This window comes from Sphaerodactylus townsendi, linkage group LG01, assembly GCF_021028975.2.
Source record: "Sphaerodactylus townsendi isolate TG3544 linkage group LG01, MPM_Stown_v2.3, whole genome shotgun sequence".
NCBI lineage: Eukaryota > Metazoa > Chordata > Lepidosauria > Squamata > Sphaerodactylidae > Sphaerodactylus > Sphaerodactylus townsendi.
In genome coordinates this window covers 23,606,615-23,623,881 of record NC_059425.1, presented here as the reverse complement: position 1 = coordinate 23,623,881, position 17,267 = coordinate 23,606,615, and the positions used below count along the sequence as shown (strand labels likewise).

Here is a 17,267-nt window from a genome sequence, read left to right as displayed (position 1 = left end):
TCATTTTAGCTTCTAGCAGCATAATTACCAGATAAAGCTTTTCTTGGGCTGTACTTTATCAAGCTGGGAAGGAGTATGATATATGTTTGGTGTTTCCCTTGTCAAAATTATGAGTGCTGTATTTTTAAAAACGGCTGGGAAAAAAGCTAGGCTGAAAAACTTATTCCTTGGGTTGGGTTTTTATGTGTGCAGAGGGCTTGAGGGAATATTCAGACATTGTAGATGCAAAAGTGTAAATATTCATTAGCAGTTCACGGAGGTCAACATAATTTATTCCATCACTTAGAAGAGTTGTTGATCATATATGTATATATAAAGAAAAAACCATGTATATAATATAAGGTTGGCGTCGTTTTGTACTTTTGGCCCCCTTCAAAAAAATGTCGATCAGACCCAGCCCTTCTCCCTTGAGGCTTGTCTGGCGCTGACTTTGCTTTCTTTACGGCATCAGGCCAAAATGTTTCTGTTCATCCAGGCTTTTAATTAAGAATCCTTTAATGCCATTTTAGACTGGAAACTGTTATTTGAAGCTGGTCTGTTTGTATAGTCTTTTTTTGGTCTGTGCTTTTATGCCAGGCCTGATCTTTTTAATGCTGGGTTTTAATTAACACCTTTTAAGGTTTTCTTTGTTTGCATATTTTCGTAAGCCACCTCGGGCAGGTTCTCGGAAAGGAGGCGTAAATATCACGTACGTAAATAAATAGAAAGCACATTGGTGGATTCCGCACAGAGCAAATAGAACGGGTGTAGGGTGCAATACGAACTGTTTTTTTGAGGGGGGGGGGATTTCACACAGGCCCTGTCCCCAAAATGAGTCTGGCCCATTTTATTTCCCTCCCCCCCAAGATTTTCAAAAATTGCTAAACCAGCAATCCTTGTGTAAAATCCCAGGTTGGAACTGTTCCCGCGCAAACAGCCAGGCGGCAGACGCTTTATTTCCCTCCCTTCCATCCCTTCCCTGTAAGTTCCATGCTGCGATCCACCAGGGAGAATGTGCCCACCTGCCCTTCTGTGTAGGTTGTTCAGCAGGTGGTGGGCGGATTCTCTAAAGGCCCCACAGGTTACAAAGGCCCCCCAAACATGTTTTCTCCTCGTGGCAGCGAGTATGACCGATCCACAGCAACACGTGTTCATTATTGCTCTGCTGTTGCAGGGAAGGAGCAGCAGGGGTGCAGGAGGTTAAGAGCTCATGTATCTAATCTGGAGGAACCGGGTTTGATTCCCAGCTCTGCCGCCTGAGCTGTGGAGGCTTATCTGGGGAATTCAGATCAGCCTGTACACTCCCACACACGCCAGCTGGGTGACCTTGGGCTAGTCACAGCTTCTCGGAGCTCTCTCAGCCCCACCTACCTCGGAGCTCTCTCAGCCCCACCTACCTCCCAGGGTGTTTGTTGTGAGGGGGGAAGGGCAAGGAGATTGTAAGCCCCTTTGAGTCTCCTGCAGGAGAGAAAGGGGGGATATAAATCCAAAACTCCACTCCTCTTTCTTTTTTTTTCTTTTGCAGGTTGCACATGCGCAGCTACGCAGGTGCGGCCGATCGTTTTGTGGGACAATCGATGTGGCTGTGGGGGTTCGTTTCTGTATGCCTGTGCAGCTGTGCATGTGTTGCAGGAAATAAAAAGAAAGAAAAGTACCTCTGTGCGAAGGCACAAAAGCAACTCAGATTGTTTCCATGGGCTCCAATTGCTGCCTGCATGGCATGCATGCGAATGGGGAAAAGGAAAACGGGTCCTTTATAACAGCTGCAACCCATTATACATTTGCTGTGCGGAATCCACCATTGTGAATAGTCGAAAGGGGGTGCAGTTCTCATTGGCACAGCAGATGGCAACAGCCTGAAGCCTTCTAAGCCCCAGCAGGTGCGAGTTGGCATCACTGGCATGCAAAAATATTTGAGTTTTTTTTAATCGAGTCCCATGTAATTCTTTAATTGTTCTATGAGCAGCAGTGGCATAGGAGGTTAAGAGCTCGTGTATCTAATCTGGAGGAATCGGGTTTGATTCCCAGCTCTGCCGCCTGAGCTGCGGAGGCTTACCTGGGGAATTCAGATTAGCCTGTGCACTCCCACACATGCCAGCTGGGTGACCTTGGGCTAGTCACAGTTCTTCTGAACTCTCTCAGCCCCACCTACCTCCCAGGGTGTTTGTTGTGAGGGGGGAAGGGCAAGGAGATTGTAAGCCCCTTTGAGTCTCCTGCAGGAGAGAAAGGGGGGATATAAATCCAAACTCTTCTCTTCTTCTTCTCTATGTAATTGATTTCCCCATCATGTTAAAAATACTAATTATTGGCTAAAAAATTATTGGCTTGTACATCACTGACAACGTTCAGAAGGTCTCTGGGTGATTTGGTCCATCTTTCCTTGGATAATAATGAATCATGCGTGGAGTGGGGTAGAAGTCTACCCATCCTTCAAACAGCGAAGCTAGTAAACGAATAAAATGTTTTTAAATTTATTGATTGTGGTTTCAGGTTCTAACCGAGAGTGGCAAAGACACCGATGTAAGCAGCCTGGCCCTCCAGAGTGAGAGAGGAGAGGACAGCGATGAGGAAGATGAGGAAGAGAACGCGGAGCTGAGAGAATGGAGGAGTCGCTATAGAGAGGAGAAGATGAGGGTCATCCAGTTGGAGCTGCAGTTGGCCCAGAAGACAAAAGAGTGTGTCACCTTCTCAGAAGGATGTAAATCGATAAAGGAAAGGGTATGGGATCAGGTGCAAGAGATTAACCAGCTCCTTCCTGAGGGGAAAAACAACACCCGGGATTGGGAGGAGTTGAGCAAGAGGTACAGCTGTGACCTTTCAGAGGAAGACTATTACCTTAAACTTTTGGCTGAACAAGTACAAGAACTCAAGAGGAGGAAGGTGGAACATGAAGAGCAGGAGAAACAGCACGTGGAAACCCAGACAGCTGAACTGGAAAAAGAGGAGCTGAAGTCTGTGATGGCCCAAGAGAAGAGAATACGATGGCCTGGTGAAGAGGAGGAGGAAGAGAAGAAAAAGCAGCAGAAGGAACTGAGGTCCCTCCAGGCGGAAGTGTCTGTGGCCCTTGAGGAGAAAGCAAGCGCCGTACAGAGGGTGCAAGAAATGGAAGGCCACATGGAGAACATGAGGGCGGTGATCAATGTCTACGAAGCCAAAAAGAAGTCACAGGGTGGGATGCTGAAGGCTCTGGAGGCCCGTGTGGCAGAACTGGATAGCGAAAACCAGCAGCTGCGTAGTTTGCTGGCGATGAATCTGGGGGAGGCTGAGAAAGCAGGGAAACAGGAGACAGGATTCCCCAGGGATAAAGTATCCCAATTTTTCACTGAGATGGAGGAGGAATACTCCAGAGTGCAGAAGGAAAACTCCATAGTCATGTCTGAGAACGAGGCCCTGAAAAAGGAAGCTGATGAGGCCATCAGAATCAATCTCCAGTTCCAGGCAGTGCCATCAGCAACGGTCAGGAGGAGTGTGACGGTCTGGAAGAAGGTAGTTATGGGCCTAGAGAATGCCCTAGCCAAGCTGCATCAAGTCAACTCCCGCCTTCTGGAGAAAGTCAGGCCTCTTCGGGAAGCCATTGTGGCCTCTCAGTCAGGAGTCATGGTAAACGGCACAGGGCATCAAGAAAAAGAGCCAGGAAAGGTCGAGACGGAAAAGAACCAGCTGCATGAGGAAACTCCCGGACAGGTCAAACTCAGGGTAAAACCTGACAGGGGGGACAACAAGGCCCGCTCAAGTCGGAGGAGTTCTGACCTGGAGAAAGAAGTGTGGGATCTCAAACAGAACAATGGCGACCTTGTGAAGGAGCTGGCTCACCTAAGCAGGGAGAGGGAGAAGCTGCAGGAGGAGCTTCATGGATTATTCCATCCCAAAGAGGAACCTCCTCAGAAAGAGGCCATGGGGAGCTTGGTGGTGGAAGAGCTGAGGCGGACCATTGACTCCTTGAACCAACAGCTCTTAGCTGAGAAAGAAGAATCAAAGAGGCTGCAGATGAAACTGGAGGCCCAGAGGAAGGAGATGGTGGTTGTGAGGGACAGCTTCATGAAACAGGTGACCAAAGAGGGGAGCAACGTTGGAAATGAAAACCTTGGCAATAACATCTTGAGGGAGTTACACTGGAAGCTTGACAATGTGGTGAAGAAGCAGAACGAAGCCTTACAGCTGGTATCCGAGATGGAAGAGGAGAACCACGTCCTTGGGGCTGACCGTACACATTTTGCAGAACATAACGGCTTGAACCCCTTCGCAGCAGAGGAAAAGGCTTGGCGAGAGATGTATGCCGAGGCCTCAGATGCCATTGCTGATAACTGGAAAGTCAGACAGCGAATGAATGAGCTGGAGAAAGGCCTGCAGGGGCTGAAAGAGCTATATGAGGCAGCCCAGGCCTCTCTGCTTGGGAGAGGCGAAGAGGGGGCCACAATGAAGCAGCTGATTGACCAACTCACCATCAAGATGGCCGAGCTGCGCCACGAGGAGGAAGAGGCCCTCCGGAAGCACGAGAAGGTCCGTGGCATGCTGTCCCTTAGGGCACAAGCCTTGGGAGAGCAGCTGTCTGCCCTTCAGGAGAAGTATGAGAAAGTGAGTGGAGAATCCACCCACCACAAGGAAGCATTAAACTCTGAGCGCCAGAGGAACAAGGAGCTGCTAGCTGAGTCAGCAGAGCATGAAGAGGAGGTGGATGAACTGAGAGGGAAGTCACAGCGGTTGGAGATTTCGGTGGACAAGTTGAACAGGAAGGTGGAGGAGCTGACCAAGACCTGTCAGGACAGAGAAGGAAGGGTAAGGACCATTGAATTCTTAAAGGTCAAAGTGGGCTACTCTCTAGAAACCGGAGCAGTTGTTGAAGGAAGTATTGGTGTGCGTGTGGATGTATGTGTGTGTGGGTTCTTCCTGTCAGCCATGTCTAGCTTTCTCAGCTAGAGGCCCCAGAGATAGATGTCTCAATTGCATAGCCTGATTGAAATGTGACATTGGTTGAGGCAAAATAACTTTCCTGTGGGACTTTGCATTGACACACCGTCACATTTTAGAAACTGGGCTGCTGGATGTGCAAACCATCCTCCCCAATGCTCTGTAAGCTGGGTCAGTGTTTCTACAACTGGAGTAGGAGAACTCTAGGGATGTGTGGGATACTTTGGGGGCCCATCAGCCCCTCTCATGCCCATCCAGCACTGGGAAATGTCAGCCCCTACAGGAAAAAGGTGTAGGGACTCTCCACGTTACAGGAAGGAGAAAGAATTGGATTCCCCCACTTTTGAAGGGCAGAAACTAACTATCATAGTTACTTTTGGGGTAGTCTGGAATTGTTTTTATGATACTTGCTAATGCAAAGCATTTTATCTTAGAGCCAGAGGGATCCCACTCTGCATCTATAGATAATCCAGTGGAACCTCTGTTTTCGTTGGTAATCTGTCCGAAAAGAATCGATGAAAACCGAAACTGATGAAAACCGAGGCAAACTTTTCCATAGGAATCAATGTAAATCCAATTATTCCGTTCTAGGAACTCCAAAAAACATGCACTAAAACATTAAACACATCACCCACTAGGCAGCCAATTTAGGATTGGTATTTCTTATATATTAAGGAACAATACGCATCACATACAATTGTAATCATATATCTATCTCATATCAACAGAATTTCATCATTCACTGTTGTATCATCACATGAATTATTTTTCTCTTTTTCTATTCAATAATCTAAACATAAACAGTCCCTTCAAAGGTGTTTCCACATTCATTCAAATTCCAGGTTCTTGCAGTTGATCACAAAAGTTCATTCATAAATATTGCGGTCTTCAAACTCCAAAAAACATACCAAAAACACATTTTTGGGTGAATAAACATAGTGCTTAATGCTGAAAACAGTAACAAACAATAACACTAGGACCAGCTTCAGAGCCAATGGACCAATGTCGCACCAGAAAGCTGTCCAATGAGGTCTGTTTCTGACGCCTCTTTAAGATTTGTCTGAAATGGGGCAAGACATTGTCATTAAACAAGTTGCAAACACAGCCTGCAACAGCTTTGTCCAGGTGATTTTTCTCCCCAAACCCCGGCACCTTACTGCAAATCGATGAAAACTGAGGCAAATCAATGAAAACCGAGACAAATTTTTCACTGAAAAAATCTATGAAAACCGAAACCGATGAAAATCGAGGTTCCACTGTATATGCAAAGGTAGTTTTCTCAAAAACTACCAGACCACACAGCCAGGAATATTCACCATAGCCAGTTGATTCTAGGTATGGAATGGAACTGATTGTTCACTGCATGAATCAGAATGCTGGACTTGATGGACCCCTTGTCTGATCCAGCAGGCTGTATTTATATTCTTATGGAAAATCAGATTTTTGTGTGACGTGGGTCCTATTCTGTTTCTGCGAGCCACCTAGAAAGCTTTTCCAGACCCCTTCCAACCCTTGTTCAGTTAGCCTCTATTTTATGAAAACCCATAAAGTTTCTTGTTTTCTTTGATGTAAACTCTTCCAGTAATGAGGTGAGATTGACTAGAACAGTGATGGCGAACCTTTTCGAGACCAAGCGCCCAAATTGCAACCCAAACCCTACTTATTTATCGCAAAGCGCCAACCCAGAAATTGAACCTGAATGCTGAGGTTTTAGTTTAGAAAAAAACGGATGGCTCCCCCTGCCTCCACCCCACCCGCTCGAGCAGGGGCCAGCCTGCTCTAGCCTCCAGCAAGTCCCGCACGCACCGCTCTGTGCCTCTCGCATCTCTGCCTCCTCTGAGCCCACCCCCCCTCCTTGGGCAACAGCCACCCGGAGCACAGGCACCAGGCCCGCCAGCCAAGTCCTCCCTGCTCACCGCGGTGTGCGCATGTTGTGCTCAGTGGCCCAGGCCAGCCTAGATGTGTCTGTGTAGGGGGTGATTTTCCACCCCCACGTGACAAACTCTGTGTGCGTGTGCCCACAGAGAGGGCTCCGAGTGCCACCTCTGGCACCCGTGCCATAGGTTCGCCATCACTGAACTAGAACCTTTGAATGATGGCCCTAAAAATAATTTATCCGTGACCTGACCATCTGGGCCATGTACAAACAATACAGTCGTCTTACTTTTCATTTTAAGTGTAGCTGATATGGTTCTCTCCATATTGTTTTGAGAATGTCATTAAGATGGAGCTCTTCAGGGGACGTGGCGTGGCTTGCTGTGGTAGGGGTCTGCCTGGAGCATTTTGAAAGGTTGTGGATATGTGAAAACCTTTTAATCAAAATGGGGGTTCCCAGTTTGTTAAAATTTGAAAACTGATTAGCTGGGTCATTTACAGTGCAATCTTAAATAGAGATACACCCTCCTAGGACTGTTGAAGTCAATGGGCTTAGGAGGGTATAACCCTGTTTAGGATTATGGTGTAATATTTCTATTTTACAGACAGGGCAACTGAATCTGAGCAAGAACAATTAGCTCGCGGAGTCCCTGGTAGAGGAGAGTCTTAAATGATGTCTGCTCTGTCATATCCCTGCAGGTCAAGAAGCTGCTAAAAGAAACAGAGAAACTTTCAAGTGAAGTCCTCAACTTGCGCAGCGAACGTGCCCGTCTCCACCTGCAAATTGAGGTGAGTATTTTTGTCGGTCAGGTTATCAGATGAGTGCCCCTGGAACTTAATAATGTGCACCTTAGAAGACCCTGGAAGAAGCTAGCATGCTCATAATCAAGACCTTCTACTCCCCCACCTTCTACTCCATCAAACAAATGTGCTAGTAATACAGTTCAGATTTGACTATTTTGCCTACCCAATCTCCAGTGTTCCATTTTTCTCCCAGCCAATGAGGGCTTGAATCTTTCTGAAGAAATTTTTCATACAAAACTTGCATCTTTCAAGAATGTTTTAGATATCCTACACCAGTGATGGCGAACCTATGGCATGGGTGCCAGAGGTGGCACTCGGAGCCCTCTCTGTGGGCACGTGCACACAGAGTTCGTCGTGGTGGACGGAAAATCACCCCCCCCCCCCCACACACACATCTAAGCTGGTCTGGGCCACTGAGCATGACGTGCGGACACCGTGGTGAGCAGGGAGGACTTGGCTGGCGGGCCTGGTGCCTGTGCTCTGGGTGGCTGCTGCCCGAGGGGGGGGAAGGTGCAGAGGAGTCAGAGATGCTAGAGAGGCACAGAGCGGTGCGTGTGGGACTTGCTGAAGGCTAGAGCAGGCTGGCCCCTTCTCGAGCGGGTGGGGCAGAGGAAGAGGGAGCCAACCGTTTTTTCTAAACTAAAACCTCAGCATTCAGGTTAAATTGCCGGGTTGGCACTTTACGATAAATAAGTGGGGTTTGGGTTGCACTCAGTCCAGGTCTACTGGAAACCCAGTTCATCGTTCAGCTTGGCCATACACAATTGTAGAATTTCTAGGCAGTGTTTTACAACTATTTCTATGCCCCAGTGAGGGCTAGAACCTTAAAACAAATTCTTTATATGCAGCTTTAATCTTCCAGACAAAACGGACAAGATGCTAGGAAATTCATGACTGTATCATCCTAGTGTCTTTTTAATGCTTAATTACAATGCCATTGGGCCTCAATTTAGATAATGTTTGGTATAAAGGCCTTGTGTTCTCTGTCAATAAACACACGGGACTTTGTAAAGTCTAGCAAGGCCCAAGTCAGCTTGTGGCTCAGGTTCACTGGTATTTGTCAACTCTTCCAGGTCATCCAGAAGAACCATCAAGAGATTGTGTCCATTTACAGAACCCACCTGCTCAATGCAGCCCAGGTAAGAAGACTGGATAAATTGTGCTAGGTGAAGATCCGCAGGGTTCGCGATCTGTCCCGACATAGGGAGGACAGCTGCTAGGTTGTACAAACAGTAGATCACATGGCAAAATTCCCCTTTAATAATAGCACTTCAGATTGTGGTTGGAGGATGCTGTGTACACAGCAAGATTTTCTGCTGTTCAAGGAATGAATCCATGTGTTACCTGGAGTCCTCTGCTATTGCATTCTCTCCACAACTCTCTCCTGTACCCCATTTTCTTTTTCCTTCTATTATCTTCTTCTGTATTCAGCCTTCTCTTCTGTCTTGTCCATTGCTATATCTGGCTGATTCTTGTAGCCTTCTAGCTTTTTGCAGAGGGGGGAAAGGGGGTTATTTGGTCCTTATCTATGGTTTAGTATTTCCATCAGATCAATAAACTTTAACTAATAAGATCAATGAACCCTAAATTACAACAATTCCTGTGTGCAGAAACCTAGCTTTAGGTAAAAGACTGGGTCAGAAATTCACTGTTTGATACTAGTTTTTGTACATATGGGAAGGTTTTTAAAAATTATATATATATGGGAACATTCAGTGACACAATTTCAGCGATACAGTGTGGAGCACGGACTCTGCTTACATTTGTCATCTCCAGTTTTGGAAATATCTGGAACTTTTGGGAGTGGAGTCTGAGAAAGGCCATGTTTGGGAGTGGGAAGGGACTTCATTGGGATGTAATGCCACAGAATCCACCATCAAAGCAGCCATTTTCTCTAAGGCCGTTTCCGCATGGCAAAATCATACCTGTGCACCACGGGTTTTTTTAAACCTGGGTCTATTTTATCCCAGGGTGTCTGTCCACATGGCTGCCTGTTGTTTGAAGGGATGTAGTGAAGACCGGGAGGAAATGCTCCAGTTTGTTCTGCACGTGGACGGACTTCTGTATTTACATTGCAGACAGATCTGAGCATGCCCAGTGTCCCACATTCTGATTGGCTGTTGTTTTTGAGTGGCAGCAGTGAGCAAATCTGAGCGTGCCTGGTGTCCCGCGTTCTGATTGGCTGTTGATTTTGAGTGGCAGTCAGGTGGGGAGATCAGGCAGCTGGGCGGGAAAAATAAACTGGGTCTGCTCCCGATTGGTTTTTGCACCGTAGCAGGAACAAGCAGGGTCACACTGGGATTTTTTAAAAGAACCTCCAAACAGGCGATTTTTGAAAATTCCAGGCTAAGGTAAATATTGCAGGGCAACACTGGGGCAGGCCTGCTTTAGTACAGGGAACCGTGCGGAATTCTCAGCTGCACAGGGATATTTTCCTTGCTCAACCCAGGATATTTTGATCATGCAGAAATGGCTTAGATCAGGGGTTTGCAACCTGTGGCTCTCCAGATGTTCATGGACTATAATTCCCATAAGCCCCTGCCACCTTGTTGCTTGAAGATCAGTTGTAATCCCAGAGATCTCCAGCCACCACCTGGAGGTTGACAACTCAAACTCTGCTGTTCACATTGGCTAGCTGCTCTCCCTGCCATGGTGTTCTGGGAGGCTTTAGAGCATTGTTTGGGGGTGGAATTTATCGACTGTACTTGTAGGAATGTATTTTTCCTATTCAGGGTTTTATGGACGAGGAGGTCCATGCGATGCTGCTCCGGATCCTGAGGACAGACGGATGACCGGCCAAGCTTATAAGCCTCCCCCTTTTCTTCCAAGTGAGAATGTTGTCTTCTTACATTGCCTCCCTTCCACCTGCCAAGGAAGGCATAAACCTAACCTGCATTACTCAGGGGCTGTGCCTGATCCCTACCAATCTCTCTCACTAAAAGCAGATCTCATTCCCATGCTCTGGTTCAGTCCTGGAACACTGGAAAATGTTCTGTCACATTTCCTCCAAGTGGTAGGAAGTTCCAAGGGCTGCTTTATCTAGATTGGGCTCAAGGCTTGGTGTTGTGCATGAACCTCAGGCCTGCGTGTTTCTTTTCCTAGCTTCCTCTCTCTCACTTTAATTCCCTTTCTTACTTTCTTTTTTCTTGACGGTTTGATGTTGAACACAAACTGTAACTTGTGCAAGCCAGAGGCGGACTGGAAGCCAGAAAGGCAAACCATCGTTTGTGAATCCTGGTTTCCAGAAACGCCCCAGTTTGCATAAAATAGCAAACTACTGTTGGTCAAGAAAGAGAATCTGAGTACATGGGGAGGGGAGGGGAGAAAGGAGAGTGCGAGACCCTCCTCCTTTGTATTGTGAATGGAGGAGCTTGGGTTTGGTGAAGCAACCTCAGAGCATTAGAGAAAGATATGTGGCCTTTTGGGAATGAATTGGAAAGCCATTCAGACTGTAGTGAGTAACAACCAGCTCTTCCCCTGCACAACACAGCAGTGTTGATCCCCCAGCTCTGTGGCTTTCTAGTCAGTTGTTGCTCCCCACCCCCCAGTGCCAGATTTCCAATTTGTCAAGCAGTTCCTTCAGTCACATGTCTCCGGGCGCACATTAACTGGCCATGTGGAGGGCAGAGAATCGCCCCCACACCCTCCCCTTGGCCCCACCCCGCCAAGCTGCTGCTTCAGCCGGCTAAGGTAAATGGGGCGTGGGGGGGAGTGTGTGTAGGGGCTCCCAGAGCAGGTGTTGCCCCAGGCGCCATTCCCCTCCCCCCCCCCACACACCTCAGCCTTCAGCCTTGATCCCCACCCAGGTAATTCCAACTCTAGCAGGCTACAGTAGCCATTGGCTACCAAAAGGGCATTAGCTCAAGAGTCATAGAGCCAAGCTGGACAAAACCTCAGTGAGAGAGAGAGAGAGGACTTTTCAAGCTTGCTCACAACATTATCATAAAAACAGTGACCGCTAAGCAGATTAATTTCCTTCCACCTTTCAGTAATCATAGCTGATCTCATACCTCTTGGGATCTAGCACACTTTTTTTAAAAAAAAAATCCCATCTTTCCTCCAAGGAGTTCAGGGCAGCATACATGGTTCTCCCCTTCCTATTTTATCCTCACAACCCTGTAAGGTAGGTTAGGCTGAGAGAGAGAAAGAGAGAGGTCATGCAGGGAGTGGGACTGAAGGTTCAAGGTGTCCAGTCTGGTGGTACTGACTCCTCGGGAAGTTCAAGTTTGCCGTTTCATAGTACATCCTGTGAACTATACTGAGCACTGCAATTATTTCTTCATTGCAGGATTTAATTCCACTGTGGACGATAATAAGAGAAGAAGAACACTGGTCAGTCACTTCTACAGCCAGAAACTGGTACACTCCTTCGCTGCCAGGGCACAAGAGCCATCTTTGACTTCTGGAACACCAAAAACGCAACATAAATCCTGAGTATTGCCATAAGTATTCTCTTGAGGCCTGATGAGGGTAGAGAGCCAGTCTCTTTTTTTAAAAAAAACCTTTACATTCTAGCTATGTCCCAATGTTATGAAACCAAAGCAGTGGGGTGTGTGTCTGAAATCTGCATTCTGATGCTTCCAATTCTGCGATGCAATTCTGCAGTTGGAATTACTCATGGAAATTAAACAACACATACTCTAGCTTACCATTTTATTCCTTTTATCTTCCTCTCTCTCTCTTTTAAACAGAATTGGGAATTAGGATGGGGTGGGATACTGGAGTGATAAAGAAACAATAGGAATGTGGGAAGCAAGCAGTGGTGGGATTCAGTAGGTTCGCACCACTTCGGCAGAACCGGTTGTTAAAATGGTGCTTGTAAACAACCAGTTAAATTATTTTAATCCCACCACCGAAACCAGTTGTTAAATGATTTTAATCCCACCACTGGAAGCAAGTAGTATTTAAGGGAGAAAAGGAAATACCTACTCTTAATCATCAGTGCCATTGTGACTGGTCTTGTTATGGCTGAGCTAGTTCCATTTCGGTATTTTACTTTCAAATACCTCTCCTGCATTAATTGATGTGTGTGCTATAAACCACTGGGAAATTTCCCCATACATGCCCCACTGAAATGAATGGGAACTGAGATAGGGTCCGGCCATTTTTCTCAGTGGGGCTTGTACAGGAAAAACTTCCCAGTGGATTGGACCAAAAAAGGTCTCTCACCTCCATTCTCTAAGCATTATTTGTTAAATCTTCAATTAAAGGGGTTTTAACACTTTCAAAGGATTTGTGTTGCTGCTGTTTGTCTGCTGTTTTCAGTTTTTAAAATGCCACCTTCCTTTGGTCCCCTGAAAAGTCAAATAAAGGATGAATGCTTGGTCAAAACGTTTTTGACTCAGTAACTGGTCTTCACTGTGACCACCGCCCTGTCCCCACAAATTGCCTGTTTTGACCCTAATAAAAGAAACAGAATGCACTCAGCGCCAGTACAAAGGGACCAGCATTGAAGAATAAAGGCATGAACCACTCTAATGTTGGCACCGTATCAATGCCTTGTGGTTCAATATATAAAGGAGATTTATATATTCTGTGTATATATATATATCAATCAGAAGAGTAGAACAGAAGAGACACATTCTCAGTTGCTTTTTATACATGAGTTTCCCAACTATAAATGGAGGGTTGTGGGGTTTCCAGCTGTATGGCCAGATGTCAGCCACTTCTGAGGAAGTTCCTCTGAAGATGCCCACCACAGATGCAGGCGAAACATCAGGAGAAAATGCTATGGGAACACGGCCATACAGCCCAGAAACCACTCCAGTGATTCTGGCCATGAAAGCCTTTGACAATACATATAAAGGGAGGTTACAAGGAGATAAAAATAAGAAATCCTTCCTTTCCTGTTACACATCTACATTACTGTACGTTTGGTTACATCTTGCTACCTATCTGGTGTTTCACATGATGTTATGTACCTCGTGTCTCCTCTCTGGGTGTCGCGTCTACTCAAACAAAGGAACACAGTTAACTATCGCTTCAGATGTGCGTGCTCCCTAACATGTAAGCAATGGCTATCTGACTGACCGATAGCTACTCGGTAGATCAGGTCATAAACAGTGACTTCAGCAACCTGTTTACACACAACAGTTAACCCTTTTATAACTGAGTTGTGACAGACGCTTGCAAAATCCCAGGCACAATAGAACCGGGGGCCTCACCCCTCCTCTGGGTGCAAATGCAGCACAAGTAATTCTGTAGTCTTCATGAGCCAACTTGGTGTTTAAGTAACTAAATACAGAGGGAAGGCAGGAGGGGTACTGTGGCAGGTGCCCATAGACTTCTCTGTTGCAACAATAGCCCAATGTGCTACATGCATGAATGCCAAGCAGAGGTATAACTTGGGAAAATGTCGCCCCGTGCAAAATCTGAGTTTTCGGGGGGGGGGGCCCTCTCGTATGGGTGGCCGCCCTCCACCACGATCAAACAATTTTTTTTGCACCAGGTCTTAGTCAGTGCATGGACCCAGGGTGAAGAAGGAGGGGTGTGGGGGGCAATTTTCCGCCCCCACGTGACTAAATGGCTGCAGCCCAGGGACATTTGACCCCCCTATGTCCCCCTGGGCAGTACGCCCCTGATGCCAAGGGAAGGGTGGGGGTGCCACAGCAAGGAAATTCCACTATTCATGCAAAGCTGGCTCACGCTTGAAGTGTTTTGGACAGTCGGTGATCTTGCTGCTTTATTATTTTGAACATTACAAGATTCCCATGCAGACAGTACTTGCGTGCACAGTGTTAACATGCAGCAGCCTGTGCGTTGTGACTGACACGTGGCACTCTCACACCAGAATCTCCACAGCTCCCCACGTACAGACAAAGCACATGGACACAAACACACAAAACAGAGGATTGTCTGGGGATGATGCACAAAGGGAGAGGGTTGCAGGTTATTTTCTACCGGGAAGACTCTTCCATACCTGTGAAAATTGTTTTGTGGTCCAAAATCTCAGCGATCGTGTGGGGATCCTACATGTGTTGCATTTGGGTGTAGCAGAAATGAGGGAGGAGGCTGGAAAACATTCTAAGGGTCTGGGCTGACACATCTTGCAATACTCCTCTTTATGTAAAATGCCCACTGTAAGTGCAAATTGGCTGACCTGAACAGCCTTCGGCCTGTCCTTTCCCTCTCCTTCCTGCCTTTTTCTGCCTTTCCCTTGCCTTTTTTTGCTTCCCCTAACTGACCCCCCTCCACTACAGCCAAGTCAAAGTAACCAACCTTAGACATCACCCCACAGTGCAATAGGCAGACTGAGACAAAAACGGTTTCCATAGAGAAAAGGTGGAGCAAAAGGGGACTCAGCTGCCAACTCAGTTAGGGATCAAAGCAAAATATTCAGTATTTTTGAACTGATGACCTCTCCAGAGGGGGGCAAGAAGAGAACACAGGGAAATTAGCATGCTGTTATTTAAGCTAGAAGCAACAGGGTGGAAAGCTCCTTGCGGGACACAGAGCTTATATGTACTCCCTGCCCCAGAGTTCCTGTTCTTTAGGCTGCCAGACAGAAGGCTAGGAAAGGTGTCTAGTGCCCAAGGAGTGGGGGATTCTATACAATACCTAAACTCTGTCCACTGTACAAATTTGCTGAGTTTATACAATAAGCAAACTTCTCCTATTTTCTGCACAGAACTGGTGTCTGGCGAAGCTGGCAAGACCAGTGGAAAACCATGGTCGATTCCCCACTGAGGATTAGATGCGTGCTCATCACACAAAATATCCAGGTTTCCAGCAGAACTCCCCACTGCACCAGCACCAAACATGCTTTCATCCCATTTCTGCCCACCCCCCCACCCCCCGCAGCACGTATTATTTTAGAACCTGGAAGAAAGTAGACCTTTTCAAAAAACGTGTGGGCAATCTGGAGCAGTGGGGAAGTTGTGGGGTGAATCCGGATTCGTTTTTCTCACGTAGTGACGTGGAGCCTCTTATTCAATGAGAACGCAGTGGGCTGTGTGCGATGCATGCGCAGCCTTTTTTAATTTTATTTTGCGGACCGGAGATCCACGTGGATACGAAGCAACATGGGGCCGGTTTTGACGGATTGACTGAGTGGAAGGCAACAAAGCAGTGCAATCGTCATATCCACGTGGATCCGACTACATGGAGGTGTGCGGAAACAGGGCTTTGCTTTAATTGCCCGTTTCTTCGTCTCTGCATAGAGTCGTTCTGCGCATGCTTGCGCAGACATTAAATAAAAAATCAAATTTAATTTAATTTAAAATTTTAATTAAAATTAAATTAAATTTCAAATTAAATTTTTAAAAAATCCCACCCCAACACAACGCAGCAGCCAATCAGGATAACCCTTGAGCAGATCGCGTGTTCAATCCGCCTCAGTGGGGAATCCTTTGTTGCTGCTGCATTTCTGGGAACAAGGATCGTTTGTGGGGCAGAAGCTGCAGTGGGGACACTGAAACTGTGCTCAAAAGGTCCCAGTTTTTCCCCAAACTGGTTAGTATCTACATCCATTTTTCCGGTGGGGAAGCAACCCGTGTCAATTTCACTAGCCTACGTCCAAACGGCAACTGATGAGGGATTTGTGCAACTGACAAGATTGCCCCCCTCCAAACACATAAATAATGTGAGCCCTCTGGGGCTGGGCCCTCCGGGGGTGGGCAGTATAAAAGTCGAAGAAATAAATTAAATAAATTAAATAAATAAACAATGGCATATAGTTGGCCATTCCCAGTGGCCAATAACCCCTTTGGGGGCAAGATCCTGGAAAAGGTGGGGGTGGGTCAACTACAGGCACACTTGGACGAAACAGATTATCTAGTTCATTGGCAATGGATCAAATGGCCAACTGGGTCCAATGGCCAACTATCAGGCTAGCCTGATCTCATCAGATATTGGAAACTAAGCTGGGTTGGCACTGGGTATTTGGATGGGAGACCTCCAAGGAATTCCAGGGTCTCTACACAGGCAGGCAATGGGAAGGCATTTCTGAATGTCTCTTGCCTGGAAAAGCCTACATACACAGAATTCCATGCAGTTACGCCTTTCTAAGCCCATTGACTTCAGTGGCTTAAAGAAGGGTAACCCTGTTTAGAATTGCCATGTTAAAAGTGCTGCTTGTAACAGTCTCACCTCAAATTAAACCCAGCAAAGTTGGAGGTCCGATGGCTGTGCCGGGGTGATGGTCCAGGTGAGGGAATTCAACTCCCCACCCCAAATGGAGAGAACTTACACCAGTGTCCTCTGTCCGGAGTCTAGGAGTGACTCTGGATGCTTTCCCAGGTCACAAAAATGGCCAGGACTGCATTTTGCCATCTTTGCCAAGAGTGGCAGTGGGGTCTCTACCTGGCCCGTTCTGATAAGCCACAGAGATCCATGCAACAGTCACCTCCAGTTCAGATTACTGTAACTCACTATACGCGGGGCTTCCATTGAAGCTGCTCCAGAAATTACAACTAGTCCAAAATCCAGTGCTGTATGTGCTCAAGGGGACCCCATAGACCAGTGATGGCGAACCTTTTCGAGACCGAGTGCCCAAATTGCTACGCAAAACCCACTTATTTATCGCAAAGTGCCAACACGGCAATTTAACCTGAATACTGAGGTTTTAGTTTAGAAAAAACAGTTGGCTCCGAGGTGAACGTTACTCGGGAGTAAGCTTGGTGTAGCAACTGTGCAACACTTTGGGGTGAATCAGGACCCTAGGAGAGTTTACTCAGAAGCAAGCCCCATGGCCAGCAACTAAG

General features: G+C 46.9%; 1 protein-coding gene across 2 annotated transcripts in view; it reads left to right on the top strand.

Moving 5' to 3' along the window:
- The window catches only part of ANKRD35 (ankyrin repeat domain 35), a 65,597-nt gene extending 52,700 nt beyond the window's left edge, over positions 1 to 12,897 (top strand). Inside the window, exons 10-14 of one of the 2 annotated variants that reach the window (XM_048514329.1) lie at positions 2,470 to 4,755; positions 7,462 to 7,551; positions 8,640 to 8,705; positions 10,299 to 10,394; positions 11,855 to 11,985. In XM_048514329.1, coding sequence (XP_048370286.1) covers positions 2,470 to 4,755; positions 7,462 to 7,551; positions 8,640 to 8,705; positions 10,299 to 10,358 — 2,502 coding nt within the window. In that variant the 3' untranslated portion in view covers positions 10,359 to 10,394; positions 11,855 to 11,985. Of the gene's footprint in view, positions 1 to 2,469; positions 4,756 to 7,461; positions 7,552 to 8,639; positions 8,706 to 10,298; positions 10,395 to 11,854 lie in introns of both variants that reach the window. The other variant, XM_048514320.1, reaches the window with a different exon arrangement.
- The last annotated feature ends 4,370 nt before the right edge of the window (positions 12,898 to 17,267 follow it).